This window comes from Bombina bombina, chromosome 4 (genome assembly GCF_027579735.1).
Source record: "Bombina bombina isolate aBomBom1 chromosome 4, aBomBom1.pri, whole genome shotgun sequence".
In the NCBI taxonomy this organism is placed as follows: domain Eukaryota; kingdom Metazoa; phylum Chordata; class Amphibia; order Anura; family Bombinatoridae; genus Bombina; species Bombina bombina.
In genome coordinates, this window is record NC_069502.1 from 939,729,532 (window position 1) to 939,750,905 (window position 21,374).

Sequence of the window (21,374 nt, forward strand, 5' to 3'; positions counted from 1 at the left end):
ATCAGGTAAACATAAATTCTGTTTTCATCCGTGTCCTGTAGCTTTGATATTGTATCCCACAAGTAAGGATGAAATCTGTGTACTCGTCATATCTTTGTAAAAGAAAAGTAAATTTATGCTTACCTGATTTCTTTTACGATATAACGAGTCCATGGCCCACCCTGTTATTTTAAGACAGATTTATTTATTTTTTGTAAACTTTAGTCACCTCTGCACCTTTAGCTTTTCCTTTCTCTTCCTAAACTTCGGTCGAATGACTGGGGGTGGAGAGGAGTGAGTAGCTATATATACAGCTCTGCTGTGGTGCTCTTTGCCACTTCCTGTTAGCAGGAGGATAAATCCCACAAGTAAGGATGAAATCCGTGGACTCGTCATATCTTAAAATAAATTAATTTATCAGGTAAGCATAAATTTACTGTTTAACAACATGTCTGATATGGAGCAAGAGCCTACTCTCATGAATTCATGCTTAATATGTTTAGATGCACAAATTGCAGCCCCTATGCAATTTTGTTCTTAATGTGTCAAGAAAACCATGCAAAATAAAGGTAAGATTTTTGACCCTAATGTCTCTCAGGATGATGCTGCTAAAATAATACCTCAGCTTTCTCCTGCTACGTCCCAAGCCCTCAATGCTGTCACATGTAGTGCCCTGCGGTTCCTCTAACTCCCAGTGGAGTTTATTTAAAAGCAGAAATTGCTGTCCATTTATCTTCAGCTGTATCTGCTGCATTAGCTGCCATTCCCAGATTACAGAGAAAACGCAAGAGGAAATCTATAAATTCAGAAAGTAAGGTGCCTCTACTCAGTTCTGCTTCCCAAGTTGCCCTTTCTCATAAGTCTGATGAGGAAGATACATTGGGACTTTCTGAGGGTGAAATCTCAGATTCGGACAGTATAATTCCTCTTTCTGAGACTGAGGTGGTATCCTTCAGATTTAAGCTTGAACACCTTTGTGTATTGTTAAAGGAGGTTTTAGCTACTTTAGATGACTCCGATACCCTTGCCGTTGTCACTCCTAAAAAATCTAGTAAACTTAATGGTTTCTTTGATGAACCTTCCACTTTGGAAGTTTTTCCTGTGCCGGACTGTGCTAGGGAGATTATCTCACAGGAATAGGAGAAACCAGGGGTGTCTTTTTTTTTTTCCCCCCAGTCTCCCATTTTTAAGAAAATCTTTCCTGTCGAGGACTCCATTAAAGACCATTGGTATACTATACCCAAAGTTGAAGGGGCTATTTCCAGTCTGGCTAAGAGAACTACTATTCCTATTGAGGATAACTGCTCTTTTAAGGATACGATGGACAAGAAGTTGGAGTCTTATTTTAAAAAGATTTGTTCATCAAGGTCTCCAATGGCAACCAGGTGTGTATTGCCACCGTGACTAGTGCGGCATCTTATTGGTTCAACGCCTTGTCTTATTCTCTTCAAGTAGAGACTTCCTTGGATGAAATTCAGGATAGGATTAAAGCTCTTAAGTTGGCCAATTCCTTTATTGCAGATGCCATTTTACAGGTTGTTGGACTAGGAGCTAAAACTTCTAGTTTCGCTGTCCTAGCCCGCAGGGCGTTATGGTTAAAATCCTGGTCTGACAACATTTCCTCTAAAGTCAAGCTTCTGGCGATTCCTTACAAGGGCAAAACCTTGTTTTGACCTGGTTTGGCAGAAATTATCTCTGGAATTACGAGTGGAAAAAGTCTTTTCTACCTCAAGATAAGATGAATAGGCCTAAAGGACATCAGAGTAATTTTCGTTCCTTTCTTAACTTCAGAGGAAAGCCTTCACCTTCTTCTTCCAAGCAGGAACAATCCAAGTCTTCTTGGAAACCCAATCAATCTTGGAACAAGGGGAAACCATCAAAGAAACCCGCAGCTGATTCCAAATCAGCATGAAGGGTTTGCCCTTGATCCGGGATCGGATCAGGTGGGGGGCAGACTTTCTCAGTTCTCTCAAGCCTGTATACGAGATGTCCCAGATCCCTGGAATGTGGACATAGTATCCCAGGGTTACAAATTGGAATTCAAGACTTCTCCTCCCAGAGGCAGATACCTTCACTCAAGATATCTGCAGACCAGATAAAGAGAAAGGCGTTCTTGAAATGTATACAACATCTTTCCTCCCTGGGAATGATGGTTCCAGTTCCAGTTCAGGAACAGGGTCTTGAGTTCTACTCCAACCTATTTGTGGTTCCAAAATAAAGAGGGAAGTTTCCGTCCCATTCTAGACTTGAAGTGTCTAAAAAAGTTTCTAAAAATTCCATCCATCAAGATGGAGACTATACGCTCCATTCTTCCTTTAGTACAAGTGGGTCAGTTCATGACAACCATAGACCTAAAGGATCCTTATCTTCATGTTTCTATTCACAGGGACCATCACAGATTCCTGAGATTTGCCCTTATGGACAAACATTTCCAGTTCGTGGCCCTTCCATTTGGTCTTGCCACGGCTCTCAGATTCCCCTTATCTTATTTTTCATGCCGATAAGGCGGTTCTTCGTACTAAGTTAGATTTCCTTCCTAAGGTTGTTTCTAGTAGAAATATCAATCAGGAAATTGTTGTTCCCTCTCTGTGTCCTAATCCTTCTTCCAAAGAATGTTTGTTACACAATTTGGAAGTTGTACGTGCTCTTAAATTCTACTTACAGGCGACTAAGGATTTTTGCCAGTCCTCTGACCTCTTTGTCTGTTTCTCTGGAAAACATAAAGGTCAAAAAGCTACTTCTTAGGAAAGAAAAACAAAATTTTTGCTTACCGGATAAATTTGTTTCTTTCCGGATGTGGTGAGTCCATGACCCCACCCTCTATTTTAAGACAGTAACATTAGTAACATAGCAGATGTGGTTGAAAAAAGACCGAAGTCCATAGAGTTCAACCTATACAAATCTAAAATATATACAAAAAGCTCCAGTTAAACTTTAATAATCCCACTAAAAGGTGACCCATTTAATACTAGCAATCATATCCATGAATTTTGTTTATAGACAGAAATGTATCCAAATAATTTTTAAATGTATCTAGGGTATTGGCATTCACCTACCTCCTTTGGTAATGAGTTCCACAATTTTATTGCTCTTACAGTGAAAAAACGTTTCTGTTGCAGGAGATTAAATCTCCTTTCCTCCAACCTTAAATTGTGACAGTTGTTCTTTTGAGTATAACCTCAGGCACCTCTACACCTTGTGTTACTCCTTTTTTCTCCATTTCCTTACGGTCAAATTACTGAGGGTTATGGGTAAGGGAGTGATACTTAGCAGTTTAACTGTGGTGCTCTTGGCCTCCACCTGCTGGATAGGAGTAATATTCCCAACAGTAATTACTCAAGTCGTGGACTCGCCATATCCGGAAAGAAACAAATTCATCAGGTAAGCATAAATTTTGTTTTTTTTCTATTTTGTTCAAATTCTAATGTATTTTTTTTTTAAAATGAGAAATATTTATGCTTTCCTTACTGACATGCCTTTTTTCTTTCACTATTTATCTCCACAGGAACGTGTTCAAAAAAGTTTCCCTCACCCTATTGATAAGTGGGCAATAGCTGATGCTCAATCTGCTATAGAAAAGAAAAAGAGGAGAAATCCTCTCTCTCTCCCTGTAGAAAAAATTCATCCTTTATTAAAGGTACAGTTTACTGTATAATGCTACTTTAAGGGTTCTGTGAATAAATTTTAGATTTTTTTTGCTTAGAGGAAGAGACAACTTTTATTTCTTTTACAAAGATATGACGAGTCCACGGATTTCAGCCTTACTTGTGGGATTTATCCTCCTGTTGACAGGAAGTGGCAAAGAGCACCACAGCAGAGCTGTATATATATAGCTCCTCCCTTCCCTCCACCCCAGTCATTCTCTTTGCCTGTGTTAGTACTAGGAAGAGGTAAAGTGAGGTGTTAGTTTATTTTCTTCAATCAAGAGTTTATTTTTTTCTAAATAGTGCCAGTGAGTGCTATTTTTATCAGGGAACATCGATTGTTTCAACAAGGGGAACTAAGTAGTTTTTTTTTCTTTCTATATTCTTGCTCACTCCCCATGCTGGTGCTGCCCTGCTAATGGCCTTATAGGATTATCACATAAGGCCCTCTTGGTTCCCATGAATCTACAGGAGGTGAGGTAAAGAGTCCTCTTGAGCAGGTGGGACAGACTCAGATCAGCACTACAGTATGTACAGTCTTTTGATTTCTTGGAGAGAGGATCAGAACAGGCTGACATTAGCTGCTGCATAACAAGTGGGGGTAAATTACTTACACAGATTAAGTTTATTTCCCTTTATATACCCTTTCTCACGCTATTCCATACACAGTGAGTAGTTTCAGTAAGGAGGGTGATGTGACACGTTTTTTATGTGCAGAGGTGTGCATGACATATGGGTCAAGTGTTTGGCTGACACTGGGGAAATATGTTATAATATGCGGCACGCTTCATAAGGGATCCTTTATTTTTGAAGGAGGGTATTTATTTCCGTGTAACTGGATGAGGGTCACATTGGCTAGTTTGGGGTCCGTCCGATATTGTATTTCATATGCGGCGCCCTTTTTGACTGTACCGCCCACGATGGGCGGGACTTACGTTTTCGTGCGTCTTGTTGCGCACTTGCTACTCCGTTCCTGCACGGAAGATTCCTGCTCCTAGGTCTGCTGGGTCTCAGTGATTCGTGATATGACGAGCGGACCTAGGCTGTGATTGCTGCGACTCTTTCTGGTATGAGGTAGGCGCCACAGCAGAGCTGTGGCTTGGTGCAGGGGGCGTTATAATTGCAATTAACTTTATTTGTTCATCCACTTTATTAAGGGTTAATTCCCTTGGGATACATATTATTTCTCCAACATAGGTGTGTCCGGTCCACGGCGTCATCCTTACTTGTGGGATATTCTCTTCCCCAACAGGAAATGGCAAAGAGCCCAGCAAAGCTGGTCACATGATCCCTCCTAGGCTCCGCCTACCCCAGTCATTCTCTTTGCCGTTGTACAGGCAACATCTCCACGGAGATGGCTTAGAGTTTTTTAGTGTTTAACTGTAGTTTTTCATTATTCAATCAAGAGTTTGTTATTTTCAAATAGTGCTGGTACGTACTATTTACTCAGAAACAGAAAAGAGATGAAGAATTCTGTTTGTATGAGGAAAATGATTTTAGCAACCGTAACTAAAATCCATGGCTGTTCCACACAGGACTGTTGAGAGCAATTAACTTCAGTTGGGGGAACAGTTTGCAGTCTCTTGCTGCTTGAGGTATGACACATTCTAACAAGACGATGTAATGCTGGAAGCTGTCATTTTCCCTATGGGATCCGGTAAGCCATGTTTATTACGATTGTAAATAAGGGCTTCACAAGGGCTTATTTAAACTGTAGACTTTTTCTGGGCTAAATCGATTGATTATTAACACATATTTAGCCTTGAGGAATCATTTTATCTGGGTATTTTGATATAATAATATCGGCAGGCACTGTTTTAGACACCTTATTCTTTAGGGGCTTTCCCCAAGCATAGGCAGAGTCTCATTTTCGCGCCGGTGTTGCGCACTTGTTTTTGAGAGGCATGGCATGCAGTCGCATGTGAGAGGAGCTCTGATACTTAGAAAAGACTTCTGAAGGCGTCATTTGGTATCGTATTCCCCTTTGGGTTTGGTTGGGTCTCAGCAAAGCAGATACCAGGGACTGTAAAGGGGTTTAAAGCTCAAAACGGCTCCGGTTCCGTTATTTTAAGGGTTAAAGCTTCCAAAATTGGTGTGCAATATTTTCAAGGCTTTAAGACGCTGTGGTGAAAATTTGGTGAATTTTGAACAATTCCTTCATGTTTTTTCGCAATTGCAGTAATAAAGTGTGTTCAGTTTAAAATTTAAAGTGACAGTAACGGTTTTATTTTAAAACGTTTTTTGTACTTTCTGATCAAGTTTATGCCTGTTTATCATGTCTGAACTACCAGATAGACTGTGTTCTGAATGTGGGGAAGCCAGAATTCCTATTCATTTAAATAAATGTGATTTATGTGATAATGACAATGATGCCCAAGATGATTCCTCAAGTGAGGGGAGTAAGCATGGTACTGCATCATTCCCTCCTTCGTCTACACGAGTCTTGCCCACTCAGGAGGCCCCTAGTACATCTAGCGCGCCAATACTCCTTACTATGCAACAATTAACGGCTGTAATGGATAATTCTGTCAAAAACATTTTAGCCAAAATGAACCCTTGTCAGCGTAAGCGTGGCTGCTCTGTTTTAGTTACTGAAGAGCATGACGACGCTGATATTAATATCTCTGAAGGGCCCCTAACCCAATCTGAGGGGGCCAGGGAGGTTTTGTCTGAGGGAGAAATTACTGATTTAGGGAACATTTCTCAGCAGGCTGAATCTGATATGATTACATTTAAATTTAAATTGGAACATCTCCGCATTTTGCTTAAGGAGGTATTATCCACTCTGGATGATTGTGAAAATTTAGTCATCCCAGAGAAACTATGTAAAATGGACAAGTTCCTAGAGGTGCCGGGGCTCCCAGAAGCTTTTCCTATACCCAAGCGGGTGGCGGACATTGTTAATAAAGAATGGGAAAGGCCCGGTATTCCTTTCGTCCCTCCCCCCATATTTAAAAAATTGTTTCCTATGGTCGACCCCAGAAAGGACTTATGGCAGTCAGTCCCCAAGGTCGAGGGAGCGGTTTCTACTTTAAACAAACGCACCACTATTCCAATAGAGGATAGTTGTGCTTTCAAAGATCCTATGGATAAAAAATTAGAAGGTTTGCTTAAAAAGATGTTTGTTCAGCAGGGTTACCTTCTACAACCCATTTCATGCATTGTCCCTGTCACTACTGCCGCATATTTCTGGTTTGATGAACTGCTTAAGGTGCTCGATAGTGACTCTCCTCCTTATGAGGAGATTATGGACAGAATCAATGCTCTCAAATTGGCTAATTCTTTCACTCTAGACGCCTCTTTGCAACTGGCTAAGTTAGCGGCTAAGAACTCTGGGTTTGCTATTGTGGCGCGCAGAGCGCTTTGGTTGAAATCTTGGTCGGCTGATGCGTCTTCCAAGAACAAGCTACTAAACATTCCTTTCAAGGGGAAAACGTTGTTTGGTCCTGACTTGAAAGAGATTATCTCTGATATCACTGGGGGTAAGGGCCACGCCCTTCCTCAGGATCGGCCTTTCAAGGCAAAAAATAGACCTAATTTTCGTCCCTTTCGTAAAAACGGACCAGCCCAAGGTGCTACGTCCTCTAAGCAAGAGGGTAATACTTCTCAGGCCAAGCCAGCTTGGAGACCAATGCAAGGCTGGAACAAGGGAAAGCAGGCCAAGAAACCTGCCACTGCTACCAAGACAGCATGAAATATTGGCCCCCGATCCGGGACCGGATCTGGTGGGGGGCAGACTCTCTCTCTTCGCTCAGGCTTGGGCAAGAGATGTTCTGGATCCTTGGGCGCTAGAAATAGTCTCCCAGGGTTATCTTCTGGAATTCAAGGGACTTCCCCCAAGGGGGAGGTTCCACAGGTCGCAGTTGTCTTCAGACCACATAAAAAGACAGGCGTTCCTACATTGTGTAGAAGACCTGTTAAAAATGGGAGTGATTCATCCTGTTCCATTAAGAGAACAAGGGATGGGGTTCTACTCCAATCTGTTCATAGTTCCCAAAAAAGAGGGAACGTTCAGACCAATCCTAGATCTCAAGATCTTAAACAAATTTCTCAAGGTCCCATCGTTCAAGATGGAAACCATTCGAACTATCCTTCCTTCCATCCAGGAAGGTCAATTCATGACCACGGTGGATTTAAAGGATGCGTATCTACATATTCCTATCCACAAGGAACATCATCGGTTCCTAAGGTTTGCATTCCTGGACAAACATTACCAGTTCGTGGCGCTTCCTTTCGGATTAGCCACTGCTCCAAGGATTTTCACAAAGGTACTAGGGTCCCTTCTAGCGGTGCTAAGACCAAGGGGCATTGCAGTAGTACCTTACCTGGACGACATTCTGATTCAAGCGTCGTCCCTTCCTCAAGCAAAGGCTCACACGGACATTGTCCTGGCCTTTCTCAGATCTCACGGCTGGAAAGTGAACGTGGAAAAGAGTTCTCTATCCCCGTCAACAAGGGTTCCCTTCTTGGGAACAATTATAGACTCCTTAGAAATGAGGATCTTTCTAACAGAGGCCAGAAAAACAAAGCTTCTGGACTCTTGTCGGATACTTCATTCCGTTCCTCTTCCTTCCATAGCTCAGTGCATGGAAGTGATCGGTTTGATGGTGGCGGCGATGGACATAGTTCCTTTTGCGCGCATTCATCTAAGACCATTACAACTGTGCATGCTCAGTCAGTGGAATGGGGACTATACAGACTTGTCTCCGAAGATACAAGTAAATCAGAGGACCAGAGACTCACTCCGTTGGTGGCTGTCCCTGGACAATCTGTCTCAAGGGATGATGTTCCACAGACCAGAGTGGGTCATTGTCACGACCGACGCCAGTCTGATAGGCTGGGGCGCGGTCTGGGGATCCCTGAAAGCTCAGGGTCTTTGGTCTCGGGAAGAATCTCTTCTACCGATAAATATTCTGGAACTGAGAGCGATATTCAATGCTCTCCAGGCCTGGCCCCAGCTTGCGAGGACCAGGTTCATACGGTTTCAATCAGACAACATGACGACTGTTGCGTACATCAACCATCAGGGGGGAACAAGAAGTTCCCTAGCGATGGAAGAAGTAACCAAAATTATTCTTTGGGCGGAGTCTCACTCCTGCCACCTGTCTGCTATCCACATCCCAGGAGTGGAAAATTGGGAAGCGGATTTTCTGAGTCGGCAGACATTGCATCCGGGGGAGTGGGAACTCCATCCGGAAATCTTTGCCCAAGTCACTCACCTGTGGGGCATTCCAGACATGGATCTGATGGCCTCTCGTCAGAACTTCAAAGTTCCTTGCTACGGGGCCAGATCCAGGGATCCCAAGGCGGCTCTAGTGGATGCACTAGTAGCACCTTGGACCTTCAAACTAGCTTATGTGTTCCCGCCATTTCCTCTCATCCCCAGGCTGATAGCCAGGATCAAGTAGGAGAGGGCGTCGGTGATCTTGATAGCTCCTGCGTGGCCACGCAGGACTTGGTATGCAGATCTGGTGAATATGTCATCGGCTCCACCTTGGAAGCTACCTTTGAGACGAGACCTTCTGGTTCAGGGTCCGTTCGAACATCCGAATCTGGTTTCACTCCAGCTGACTGCTTGGAGATTGAACGCTTGATTTTATCGAAGCGAGGATTCTCAGATTCTGTTATCGATACTCTTGTTCAGGCCAGAAAGCCTGTGACTAGAAAGATTTACCACAAAATTTGGAAAAAATATATCTGTTGGTGTGAATCTAAAGGATTCCCTTGGGACAAGGTTAAGATTCCTAGGATTCTATCCTTCCTTCAAGAAGGATTGGACAAAGGATTATCTGCTAGTTCCCTGAAGGGACAGATTTCTGCCTTGTCGGTATTACTTCACAAAAAGCTGGCAGCTGTGCCAGATGTTCAAGCCTTTGTTCAGGCTCTGGTTAGAATCAAGCCTGTTTACAAACCTTTGACTCCTCCTTGGAGTCTCAATTTAGTTCTTTCAGTTCTTCAGGGGGTTCCGTTTGAACCCTTACATTCCGTTGATATTAAGTTATTATCTTGGAAAGTTTTGTTTTTAGTTGCGATTTCTTCTGCTAGAAGAGTCTCAGAATTATCTGCTCTGCAGTGTTCTCCTCCTTATCTGGTGTTCCATGCAGATAAGGTGGTTTTACGTACTAAACCTGGTTTTCTTCCAAAAGTTGTTTCTAACAAAAACATTAACCAGGAGATTATCGTACCTTCTCTGTGTCCAAAGCCAGTTTCAAAGAAGGAACGTTTGTTGCACAATTTGGATGTTGTTCGCGCTCTAAAATTCTATTTAGATGCTACAAAGGATTTTAGACAAACATCTTCCCTGTTTGTTGTTTATTCAGGTAAAAGGAGAGGTCAAAAAGCAACTTCTACCTCTCTCTCTTTTTGGATTAAAAGCATCATCAGATTGGCTTACGAGACTGCCGGACGGCAGCCTCCCGAAAGAATCACAGCTCATTCCACTAGGGCTGTGGCTTCCACATGGGCCTTCAAGAACGAGGCTTCTGTTGATCAGATATGTAGGGCAGCGACTTGGTCTTCACTGCACACTTTTACCAAATTTTACAAGTTTGATACTTTTGCTTCTTCTGAGGCTATTTTTGGGAGAAAGGTTTTGCAAGCCGTGGTGCCTTCCATTTAGGTGACCTGATTTGCTCCCTCCCTTCATCCGTGTCCTAAAGCTTTGGTATTGGTTCCCACAAGTAAGGATGACGCCGTGGACCGGACACACCTATGTTGGAGAAAACAGAATTTATGTTTACCTGATAAATTTCTTTCTCCAACGGTGTGTCCGGTCCACGGCCCGCCCTGGTTTTTTTAATCAGGTCTGATATTTTATTTTCTTTAACTACAGTCACCACGGTACCATATGGTTTCTCCTATGCAAATATTCCTCCTTAACGTCGGTCGAATGACTGGGGTAGGCGGAGCCTAGGAGGGATCATGTGACCAGCTTTGCTGGGCTCTTTGCCATTTCCTGTTGGGGAAGAGAATATCCCACAAGTAAGGATGACGCCGTGGACCGGACACACCGTTGGAGAAAGAAATTTATCAGGTAAACATAAATTCTGTTTTTTGTGATTTAGCAGCTTATTGATGATTGTTGCTCTCGTTTTGTTATTAAAGTCACGGTAATTGTTTGTTTGTTATTCCATAACTTGACACGACCAACATTGCTCTTGTTTTTACTTTTTATCATGTCTGATCTTCCGGATCACACTTGTTCTATATGTCTAGATTGCCAATGTGGAACCCCCTCTTACATTTTGTCCCTCATGTACTGAAAGGGCCTTACAATGTAAACAGCATATTTTATGTAAAGAAAGTGTGTCTAAGGATGATTCTCAGTCTGAGAAGAGTCAGCATATGCCGCCAAATTCTCCCCAAGCGTCACAGCCTATCACGCCCACCCAAGCGACGCCGGGTTCTTCAACCGTGTCTAATTCATTTACTCTGCAGGATATGGCTACAGTTATGTCAAATACCCTTACAGAGGTTTTATCCAAGTTGCCTGTGTTACAGGGCAAACGTAGCAGGACAGAGGTCCATGAGAATGCTGCAACTTCTGATGCTTTGGTAGATTTTTCTGATGTACCCTCACAGGGATCTGATTTGGGGGCCAGGGAACTTCTTTCTGAGGGGGAACTTTCCGATTCGGAAAGTGTGTTGCCTCAGAAGGATACGGACACAATATCCTTTAGATTTAAGCTTGAACACCTCCGCCTATTGCTTAGGGAGGTTTTAGCAACTCTGGATGACTGTGACTCTTATTGTGATTCCGCCAGAGAAATTGTGTAAGATGGACAAATACCTAGAGGTTCCTACTTACTCTGATGTTTTTCCGGTTCCTAAAAGAATTTCGGAAATTATTACACGGGAGTGGGAGAGACCGGGTATCCCGTTCTCACCTTCTCCTAATTTTAAGAAAATGTATCCCATCCTTGATACCGTTTGGGACTCTTGGCAAATAGGTAGAGGGAGCTATATCTACCCTGGCTAAGCGTACAACTGTCCCAATCAAAGACAGTTGTGCTTTTAAAGACCCTATGGATAATAAATTGGAGGGTCTGCTAAAGAAAATGTTTATTCAACAGGGTTTCCTCTTACAACCTAAGGCCTGCATTGTACCAGTTACTACTGCGGCGGATTTTTGGTTTGATGCATTAGAGGAGTCTCTCAAAACTGAGACTCCCTTAGAGGAGATCTTAGATAAAATTAAAGCTCTTAGACTTAGCTAATTCCTTTATTACAGATACCGCCTTTCAGATTGCCAAATTGGCGGCTAAAAATGCTGGGTTTGCCATTTTAGCGCGTAGAGCGTTATGGTTAAAATCTTGGTCTGCGGATGTGTCATCTAAGTCAAAGCTTTTGACTATTCCTTTCAAGGGTAAAACCCTATTCGGACCTGACCTGAAAGAAATCATTTCTGACATTACGGGAGGTAAGGGTCATCTCTTACCTCAGGATAGAACTTCTAAACTGAGGGGTAAACAGAATAATTTTCGTTCCTTTCGAAATTTTAAAGGAGTCCCCTCTTCTTCCGCCAAGAAAGAAGGGAATTTTGGTCAGACCAAGGCCGTCTGGAGACCCAACCAGGTTTGGAACAAAGGTAAACAACTCAAGAAGCCCGATGCTGCTACCAAGACAGCATGAAGGGGCGGCTCTGGGACCGGATCTAGTAGGGGACAGACTCTCTCTCTTTGCCCAGGCTTGGGTAAGAGATGTGCAGGATCCTTGGACACTGGAAATCGTGTCCCAAGGGTATCAGCTGGAATTCAAGAATTCTCTCCCAAGGGGGATGTTTCTTCTTTCACGATTGTCTGTAGACCAGATAAAGAGAGAGACGTTCTTACGCTGTATAAAAGACCTCTCTACTATGGGAGTAATTCGTCCAGTTCCAAGACTGGAACAGGGACAGGGGTTTTACTCAAATCTTTTCGTGGTCTCCAAAAAAAAGGGCACGTTTCGACCCATTTTAGATCTTAAAAGTCTAAACAAGATTCTCAGAGTCCCATCCTTCAAGATATAGACTATTCGAACCATTCTGCCATTGATCCAGGAAGGTCAAAATATGACTACCGTGGATTTGAAGGATGCATATCTTCATATTCCTATCCACAAGGATCATCACCAGTTCCTAAGGTTTGCCTTTCTAGACAAACATTTTCAGTTCGTGGCTCTTCCCTTCAGGTTGGCCACAACACCCAGGATCTTCACGAAGGTTCTGGGGTCCTATCTAGCGGTTCTCAGGCCGCGGGGCATTGCAGTGGCGCCTTATCTGGACGATATTCTGGTTCAAGCGTCATCTTACCATCTGACAAAGTCTCACACAGACATAGTCCTGTCCTTTCCGAGGACGCACGGGTGGAAGGTGAATCTAGAGTTCACTAATTCCACAGACAAGGGTTCCCTTCTTGGGAACTCTGATAGATTCCATATCCATGAAAATGTTTCTGACGGAGGTCAGAAAGTTAAAGATTCTGAATACATGCCGAACCCTTCAGTCCACTCCTCGGCCATCAGTGGCTCAGTGCATGGAGGTAATTGGATTGATGGTGGCGGCAATGGACATTGTTCCTTTTGCTCGTTTTCATCTCAGACCGCTACAAATGAGCATGCTCAAGCAGTGGAATGGAGATTATGCAAATTTGTCTCCTCAGATAGACCTGGATCAGGAGACGAGAGGACTCTCTTCTTTGGTGCAAAGATATAACAAAGAAAGAAGGCGCCACAATAGTGCAGGGTCAATGGTGTCAGAGAATTCCCCACTCAAAAATCCCCTACTTACAGAATCCAAAGCACTAGTGTAGTGCTATATGTGCCTTCTGGGCTCTTACAGTCGCCCAGCAAACTGCTCCACGGTGTACTGCCAGCTCCTCTGAGATGACTTGACACTGTATTGACCAGTGTGTATAACTGTGGCGTGCACAGAATGACCCTCTCCTCTATGTAGCAGAAGTGGCTATTACTGACCACCAGTAAGGAGTGATAAAGATAATAGTTTAAAAATTCAAAATTCAAAGGTCTAATGTAGATAAAAATAGACTTTATTAAAAACAATATTCAGCACGACGTTTCACGCTATCAAACCATTTCTCCAACATAGGTGTGTCCGGTCCACGGCGTCATCCTTACTTGTGGGATATTCTCTTCCCCAACAGGAAATGGCAAAGAGCCCAGCAAAGCTGGTCACATGATCCCTCCTAGGCTCCGCCTTCCCCAGTCATTCTCTTTGCCGTTGTACAGGCAACATCTCCACGGAGATGGCTTAGACTTTTTTGGTGTTTAAATGTAGTTTTTATTCTTCAATCAAGAGTTTGTTATTTTAAAATAGTGCTGGTATGTACTATTTACTCTGAAACAGAAAAGAGATGAAGATTTCTGTTTGTAAGAGGAAAATGATTTTAGCAACCGTTACTAAAATCGATGGCTGTTTCCACACAGGACTGTTGAGAGGAATTAACTTCAGTTGGGGGAAACAGTGAGCAGACTTTTGCTGCTTGAGGTATGACACATTTCTAACAAGACTAGGTAATGCTGGAAGCTGTCATTTTCCCTATGGGATCCGGTAAGCCATTTTTATTACATAAGAATAAAGGGCTTCACAAGGGCTTTTAAGACTGGTAGACATTTTCTGGGCTAAAACGATTGATATATAAACATTTTTAATACTTCATAGCTTTGAGGAGTTATTTTATTCTTGGGAATTATGTAAAATAACCGGCAGGCACTGTATTGGACACCTTTTTCTCTTGGGGCTTTCCCTAATCATAGGCAGAGCCTCATTTCTCCAACATAGGTGTGTCCGGTCCACGGCGTCATCCTTACTTGTGGGATATTCTCTTCCCCAACAGGAAATGGCAAAGAGCCCAGCAAAGCTGGTCACATGATCCCTCCTAGGCTCCGCCTTCCCCAGTCATTCTCTTTGCCGTTGTACAGGCAACATCTCCACGGAGATGGCTTAGAGTTTTTTAGTGTTTAACTGTAGTTTTTATTATTCAATCAAGAGTTTGTTATTTTAAAATAGTGCTGGTATGTACTATTTACTCTGAAACAGAAAAGAGATGAAGATTTCTGTTTGTAAGAGGAAAATGATTTTAGCAACCGTTACTAAAATCGATGGCTGTTTCCACACAGGACTGTTGAGAGGAATTAACTTCAGTTGGGGGAACAGTGAGCAGACTTTTGCTGCTTGAGGTATGACACATTCTAACAAGACGATGTAATGCTGGAAGCTGTCATTTTCCCTATGGGATCCGGTAAGCCATTTTTATTACAGACAGAAAAAAAGGGCTTCACAAGGGCTTTTTAAGACTGTAGACATTTTCTGGGCTAAATCGATTTATATATAAACATATTTTATACTCCATAGCCTTGAGGAATTATTTTAATCTTGGGAATTTTGTAAAATAACCGGCAGGCACTGTATTGGACACCTTATTCTCTAGGGGCTTTCCCTAATCATAGGCAGAGTCTCATTTTCGCGCCTGTATTGCGCACTTGTTTTTGAGAAGCATGACATGCAGATGCATGTGTGAGGAGCTCTGATACATAGAAAAGACTTTCTGAAGGCGTCATTTGGTATCGTATTCCCCTTTGGGCTTGGTTGGGTCTCAGCAAAGCAGATACCAGGGACTGTAAAGGGGTTAAATATAAAAACGGCTCCGGTTCCGTTATTTTAAGGGTTAAAGCTTCCAAATTTGGTGTGCAATACTTTTAAGGCTTTAAGACTCTGTGGTGAAATTTTGGTGAATTTTGAACAATTCCTTCATACTTTTTCACAATTGCAGTAATAAAGTGTGTTCAGTTTAAAATTTAAAGTGACAGTAACGGTTTTATTTTAAAACGTTTTTTGTACTTTGTTATCAAGTTTATGCCTGTTTAACATGTCTGAACTACCAGATAGACTGTGTTCTGAATGTGGGGAAGCCAAGGTTCCTTCTCATTTAAATAGATGTGATTTATGTGACACAAAATTTAGAGAAAATGATGCCCAAGATGATTCCTCAAGTGAGGGGAGTAAGCATGGTACTGCATCATCCCCTCCTGCGTCTACACCAGTCTTGCCCACACAGGAGGCCCCTAGTACATCTAGCGCGCCAATACTCCTTACTATGCAACAATTAACGGCTGTAATGGATAATTCTATCAAAAACATTTTAGCCAAAATGCCCACTTATCAGCGAAAGCGCGACTGCTCTGTTTTAGAAAATACTGAAGAGCATGAGGACGCTGATGATATTGGTTCTGAAGGGCCCCTACACCAATCTGAGGGGGCCAGGGAGGTTTTGCCTGAGGGAGAAATTTCAGATTCAGGGAAAATTTCTCAACAAGCTGAACCTGATGTGATTACATTTAAATTTAAATTGGAACATCTCCGCGCTCTGCTTAAGGAGGTGTTATCCACTCTGGATGATTGTGAGAATTTGGTCATTCCAGAGAAACTATGTAAAATGGACAAGTTCCTAGAGGTCCCGGGGCCCCCCGAAGCTTTTCCTATACCCAAGCGGGTGGCGGACATTGTAAATAAAGAATGGGAAAGGCCCGGTATACCTCTCGTCCCTCCCCCCATATTTAAAAAATTGTTTCCTATGGTCGACCCCAGAAAGGACTTATGGCAGACAGTCCCCAAGGTCGAGGGGGCGGTTTCTACTCTAAACAAACGCACCACTATACCCATAGAAGATAGTTGTGCTTTCAAAGATCCTATGGATAAAAAATTAGGTTTGCTTAAAAAGATGTTTGTTCAGCAAGGTTACCTTCTACAACCAATTTCATGCATTGTTCCTGTCACTACAGCCGCGTGTTTCTGGTTCGATGAGCTAGAAAAGGCGATCAATAATAATTCTTCTTCTTATGAGGAGATTATGGACAGAATTCGTGCTCTCAAATTGGCTAATTCTTTCACCCTAGATGCCACTTTGCAATTGGCTAGGTTAGCGGCGAAAAATTCTGGTTTTGCTATTGTGGCGCGCAGAGCGCTTTGGTTAAAATCTTGGTCAGCGGATGCGTCCTCCAAGAACAAATTGCTTAACATTCCTTTCAAGGGGCAAACGCTGTTTGGCCCTGACTTGAAAGAGATTATCTCTGATATCACTGGGGGCAAGGGCCACGCCCTTCCTCAGGATAGGTCTTTCAAGGTCAAAAATAAACCTAATTTTCGTCCCTTTCGCAGAAACGGACCAGCCCCAAGTGCTACGTCCTCTAAGCAAGAGGGTAATACTTCTCAAGCCAAGCCAGCCTGGAGACCAATGCAAGGCTGGAACAAAGGAAAGCAGGCCAAGAAACCTGCCTCTGCTACCAAGACAGCATGAGATGTTGGCCCCCGATCCGGGACCGGATCTGGTGGGGGGCAGACTCTCTCTCTTCGCTCAGGCTTGGGCAAGAGATGTTCTGGATCCTTGGGCGCTAGAAATAGTCTCCCAAGGTTATCTTCTGGAATTCAAGGGGCTTCCCCCAAGGGGGAGGTTCCACAGGTCTCAATTGTCTTCAGACCACTTAAAAAAACAGGCATTCTTGCATTGTGTAGAAGACCTGTTAAAAATGGGAGTGATTCATCCTGTTCCATTAGGAGAACAAGGGATGGGGTTGTACTCCAATCTGTTCGTAGTTCCCAAAAAAGAGGGAACGTTCAGACCAATCTTGGATCTCAAGATCCTAAACAAGTTTCTCAAGGTTCCATCGTTCAAAATGGAAACCATTCGAACAATTCTTCCTTCCATCCAGGAAGGTCAATTCATGACCACGGTGGATTTAAAGGATGCGTATCTACATATTCCTATCCACAAGGAACATCATCGGTTCCTAAGGTTCGCATTCCTGGACAAGCATTACCAGTTTGTGGCACTTCCGTTCGGATTAGCCACTGCTCCAAGGATTTTCACAAAGGTACTAGGGTCCCTTCTAGCGGTACTAAGACCAAGGGGCATTGCAGTAGTACCTTCCTTGGACGACATTCTGATTCAAGCGTCGTCCCTTCCTCAAGCAAAGGCTCACACGGACATTGTCCTGGCCTTTCTCAGATCTCACGGATGGAAAGTGAACGTAGAAAAGAGTTCTCTATCCCCGTCAACAAGGGTTCCCTTCTTGGGAACAATAATAGACTCCTTAGAAATGAGGATTTTTCTGACAGAGGCCAGAAAAACAAAACTTCTAAACTCTTGTCAAATACTTCATTCTGTTCCTCTTCCTTCCATAGCGCAGTGCATGGAAGTAATAGGTTTGATGGTAGCGGCAATGGACATAGTTCCTTTTGCGCGCATTCATCTAAGACCATTACAACTGTGCATGCTCAGTCAGTGGAATGGGGACTATACAGACTTGTCTCCGACGATACAAGTAAATCAGAGGACCAGAGATTCACTCCGTTGGTGGCTGTCCCTGGACAACCTGTCACAGGGGATGAGCTTCCGCAGACCAGAGTGGGTCATTGTCACGACCGACGCCAGTCTGGTGGGCTGGGGCGCGGTCTGGGGACCCCTGAAAGCTCAGGGTCTTTGGTCTCGGGAAGAATCTCTTCTACCGATAAATATTCTGGAACTGAGAGCGATACTCAATGCTCTCAAGGCTTGGCCTCAGCTAGCAAAGGCCAAGTTCATACGGTTTCAATCAGACAACATGACAACTGTTGCGTACATCAACCATCAGGGGGGAACAAGGAGTTCCCTGGTGATGGAAGAAGTGACCAAAATCATTCAATGGGCGGAGACTCACTCCTGCCACTTGTCCGCAATCCACATCCCTGGAGTGGAAAATTGGGAAGCGGATTTTCTGAGTCGTCAGACTTTTCATCCGGGGGAGTGGGAACTCCATCCGGATATCTTTGCCCAAATTACTCAACTGTGGGGCATTCCAGACATGGATCTGATGGCCTCTCGTCAGAACTTCAAGGTTCCTTGCTACGGGTCCAGATCCAGGGATCCCAAGGCGACTCTAGTAGATGCACTAGTAGCGCCTTGGACCTTCAAACTAGCTTATGTATTCCCGCCGTTTCCTCTCATCCCCAGGCTGGTAGCCAGGATCAATCAGGAGAGGGCATCGGTGATCTTGATAGCTCCTGCGTGGCCACGCAGGACTTGGTATGCAGACCTGGTGAATATGTCATCGGCTCCACCATGGAAGCTACCTTTGAGACGAGACCTTCTTGTTCAAGGTCCGTTCGAACATCCGAATCTGGTCTCACTCCAACTGACTGCTTGGAGATTGAACGCTTGATCTTATCAAAGCGAGGGTTCTCAGATTCTGTCATTGATACTCTTGTTCAGGCCAGAAAGCCTGTAACTAGAAAAATTTACCACAAAATATGGAAAAAATATATCTGTTGGTGTGAATCTAAAGGATTCCATTGGGACAAGGTAAAAATTCCTAAGATTCTATACTTTCTTCAAGAAGGTTTGGAGAAAGGATTATCTGCAAGTTCCTTGAAGGGACAGATTTCTGCCTTGTCTGTGTTACTTCACAAAAAGCTGGCAGCTGTGCCAGATGTTCAAGCCTTTGTTCAGGCTCTGGTTAGAATCAAGCCTGTTTACAAACCTTTGACTCCTCCTTGGAGTCTCAATTTAGTTCTTTCAGTTCTTCAGGGGGTTCCGTTTGAACCCTTACATTCCGTTGATATTAAGTTATTATCTTGGAAAGTTTGGTTTTTGGTTGCAATTTCTTCTGCTAGAAGAGTTTCAGAATTATCTGCTCTGCAGTGTTCTCCTCCTTATCTGGTGTTCCATGCAGATAAGGTGGTTTTACGTACTAAACCTGGTTTTCTTCCGAAAGTTGTTTCTAACAAAAACATTAACCAGGAGATAGTCGTGCCTTCTTTGTGTCCGAATCCAGTTTCAAAGAAGGAACGTTTGTTGCACAATTTGGATGTTGTTCGTGCTCTAAAATTCTATTTAGATGCTACAAAGGATTTTAGACAAACATCTTCTTTGTTTGTTGTTTATTCTGGTAAAAGGAGAGGTCAAAAAGCAACTTCTACCTCTCTCTCTTTTGGATTAAAAGCATCATCAGATTGGCTTATGAGACTGCCGGACGGCAGCCTCCTGAAAGAATCACAGCTCATTCCACTAGGGCTGTGGCTTCCACATGGGCCTTCAAGAACGAGGCTTCTGTTGATCAGATATGTAAGGCAGCGACTTGGTCTTCACTGCACACTTTTACCAAATTTTACAAATTTGATACTTTTGCTTCTTCTGAGGCTATTTTTGGGAGAAAGGTTTTGCAAGCCGTGGTGCCTTCCATCTAGGTGACCTGATTTGCTCCCTCCCTTCATCCGTGTCCTAAAGCTTTGGTATTGGTTCCCACAAGTAAGGATGACGCCGTGGACCGGACACACCTATGTTGGAGAAAACAGAATTTATGTTTAACTGATAAATTACTTTCTCCAACGGTGTGTCCGGTCCACGGCCCGCCCTGGTTTTTTAATCAGGTCTGATAATTTATTTTCTTTAACTACATTCACCACGGTATCATATGGTTTCTCCTATGCAAATATTCCTCCTTTACGTCGGTCGAATGACTGGGGAAGGCGGAGCCTAGGAGGGATCATGTGACCAGCTTTGCTGGGCTCTTTGCCATTTCCTGTTGGGGAAGAGAATATCCCACAAGTAAGGATGACGCCGTGGACCGGACACACCGTTGGAGAAAGTAATTTATCAGGTAAACATAAATTCTGTTTTTCGCGCCTCTATTGCGCAGTTGTTTTTGGGAAGCAAGACATGCAGATGCATGTGTGAGGAGCTCAGATACATAGAAAAAGCTTTCTGAAGGCGTCATTTGGTATCGTATTCCCCTTTGGGCTTGGTTGGGTCTCAGCAAAGCAGATACCAGGGACTGTATAGGGGTTAAATATAAAAACGGCTCCGGTTCCGTTATTTTAAGAGTTAAAGCTTTCAAATTTGGTGTGCAATACTTTTAAGGCTTTAAGACACTGTGGTGAAATTTTGGTGAAATTTGAACAATTCCTTCATACTTTTTCACATTTGCAGTAATAAAGTGTGTTCAGTTTAAAATTTAAAGTGACAGTAACGGTTTTATTTTAAAACGTTTTTTTGTACTTTGTTATCAAGTTTATGCCTGTTTAACATGTCTGAACTATCAGATAGACTGTGTTCTGTATGTGGGGAAGCCAAGGTTCCTTCTCATTTAAATAGATGTGATTTATGTGACACAAAATTTAGAGAAAATGATGCCCAAGATGATTCCTCAAGTGAGGGGAGTAAGCATGGTACTGCATCATCCCCTCCTTCGTCTACACCAGTCTTGCCCACACAGGAGGCCCCTAGTACATCTAGTGCGCCAATACTCCTTACTATGCAACAATTAACGGCTGTAATGGATAATTCTATCAAAAACATTTTAGCCAAAATGCCCACTTATCAGCGAATGCGCGACTGCTCTGTTTTAGAAAATACTGAAGAGCATGAGGACGCTGATGATATTGGTTCTGAAGTGCCCCTACACCAGTCTGAGGGGGCCAGGGAGGTTTTGTCTGAGGGAGAAATTTCAGATTCAGGGAAAATTTCTCAACAAGCTGAACCTGATGTGATTACATTCAAATTTAAATTGGAACATCTCCGCGCTCTGCTTAAGGAGGTGTTATCTACTCTGGATGATTGTGAGAATTTGGTCATTCCAGAGAAATTATGTAAGATGGACAAGTTCCTAGAGGTCCCGGCGCCCCCCGAAGCTTTTCCTATACCCAAGCGGGTGGCGGACATTGTAAACAAAGAATGGGAAAGGCCCGGCATACCTTTCGTCCCTCCCCCTATATTTAAGAAA

The 21,374-nt window shown here is 43.3% G+C and overlaps 1 protein-coding gene across 1 annotated transcript in view; it reads left to right on the top strand.

The window, feature by feature from the left end:
- Positions 1-21,374, top strand: part of SOS1 (SOS Ras/Rac guanine nucleotide exchange factor 1) — a 728,117-nt gene that overhangs the window by 21,037 nt on the left and 685,706 nt on the right. The window contains exon 2 of the mRNA XM_053712591.1: positions 3,485-3,616. Within this exon, the coding sequence (XP_053568566.1) occupies positions 3,485-3,616 (132 nt within the window). The remainder of the gene's footprint in view (positions 1-3,484; positions 3,617-21,374) is intronic.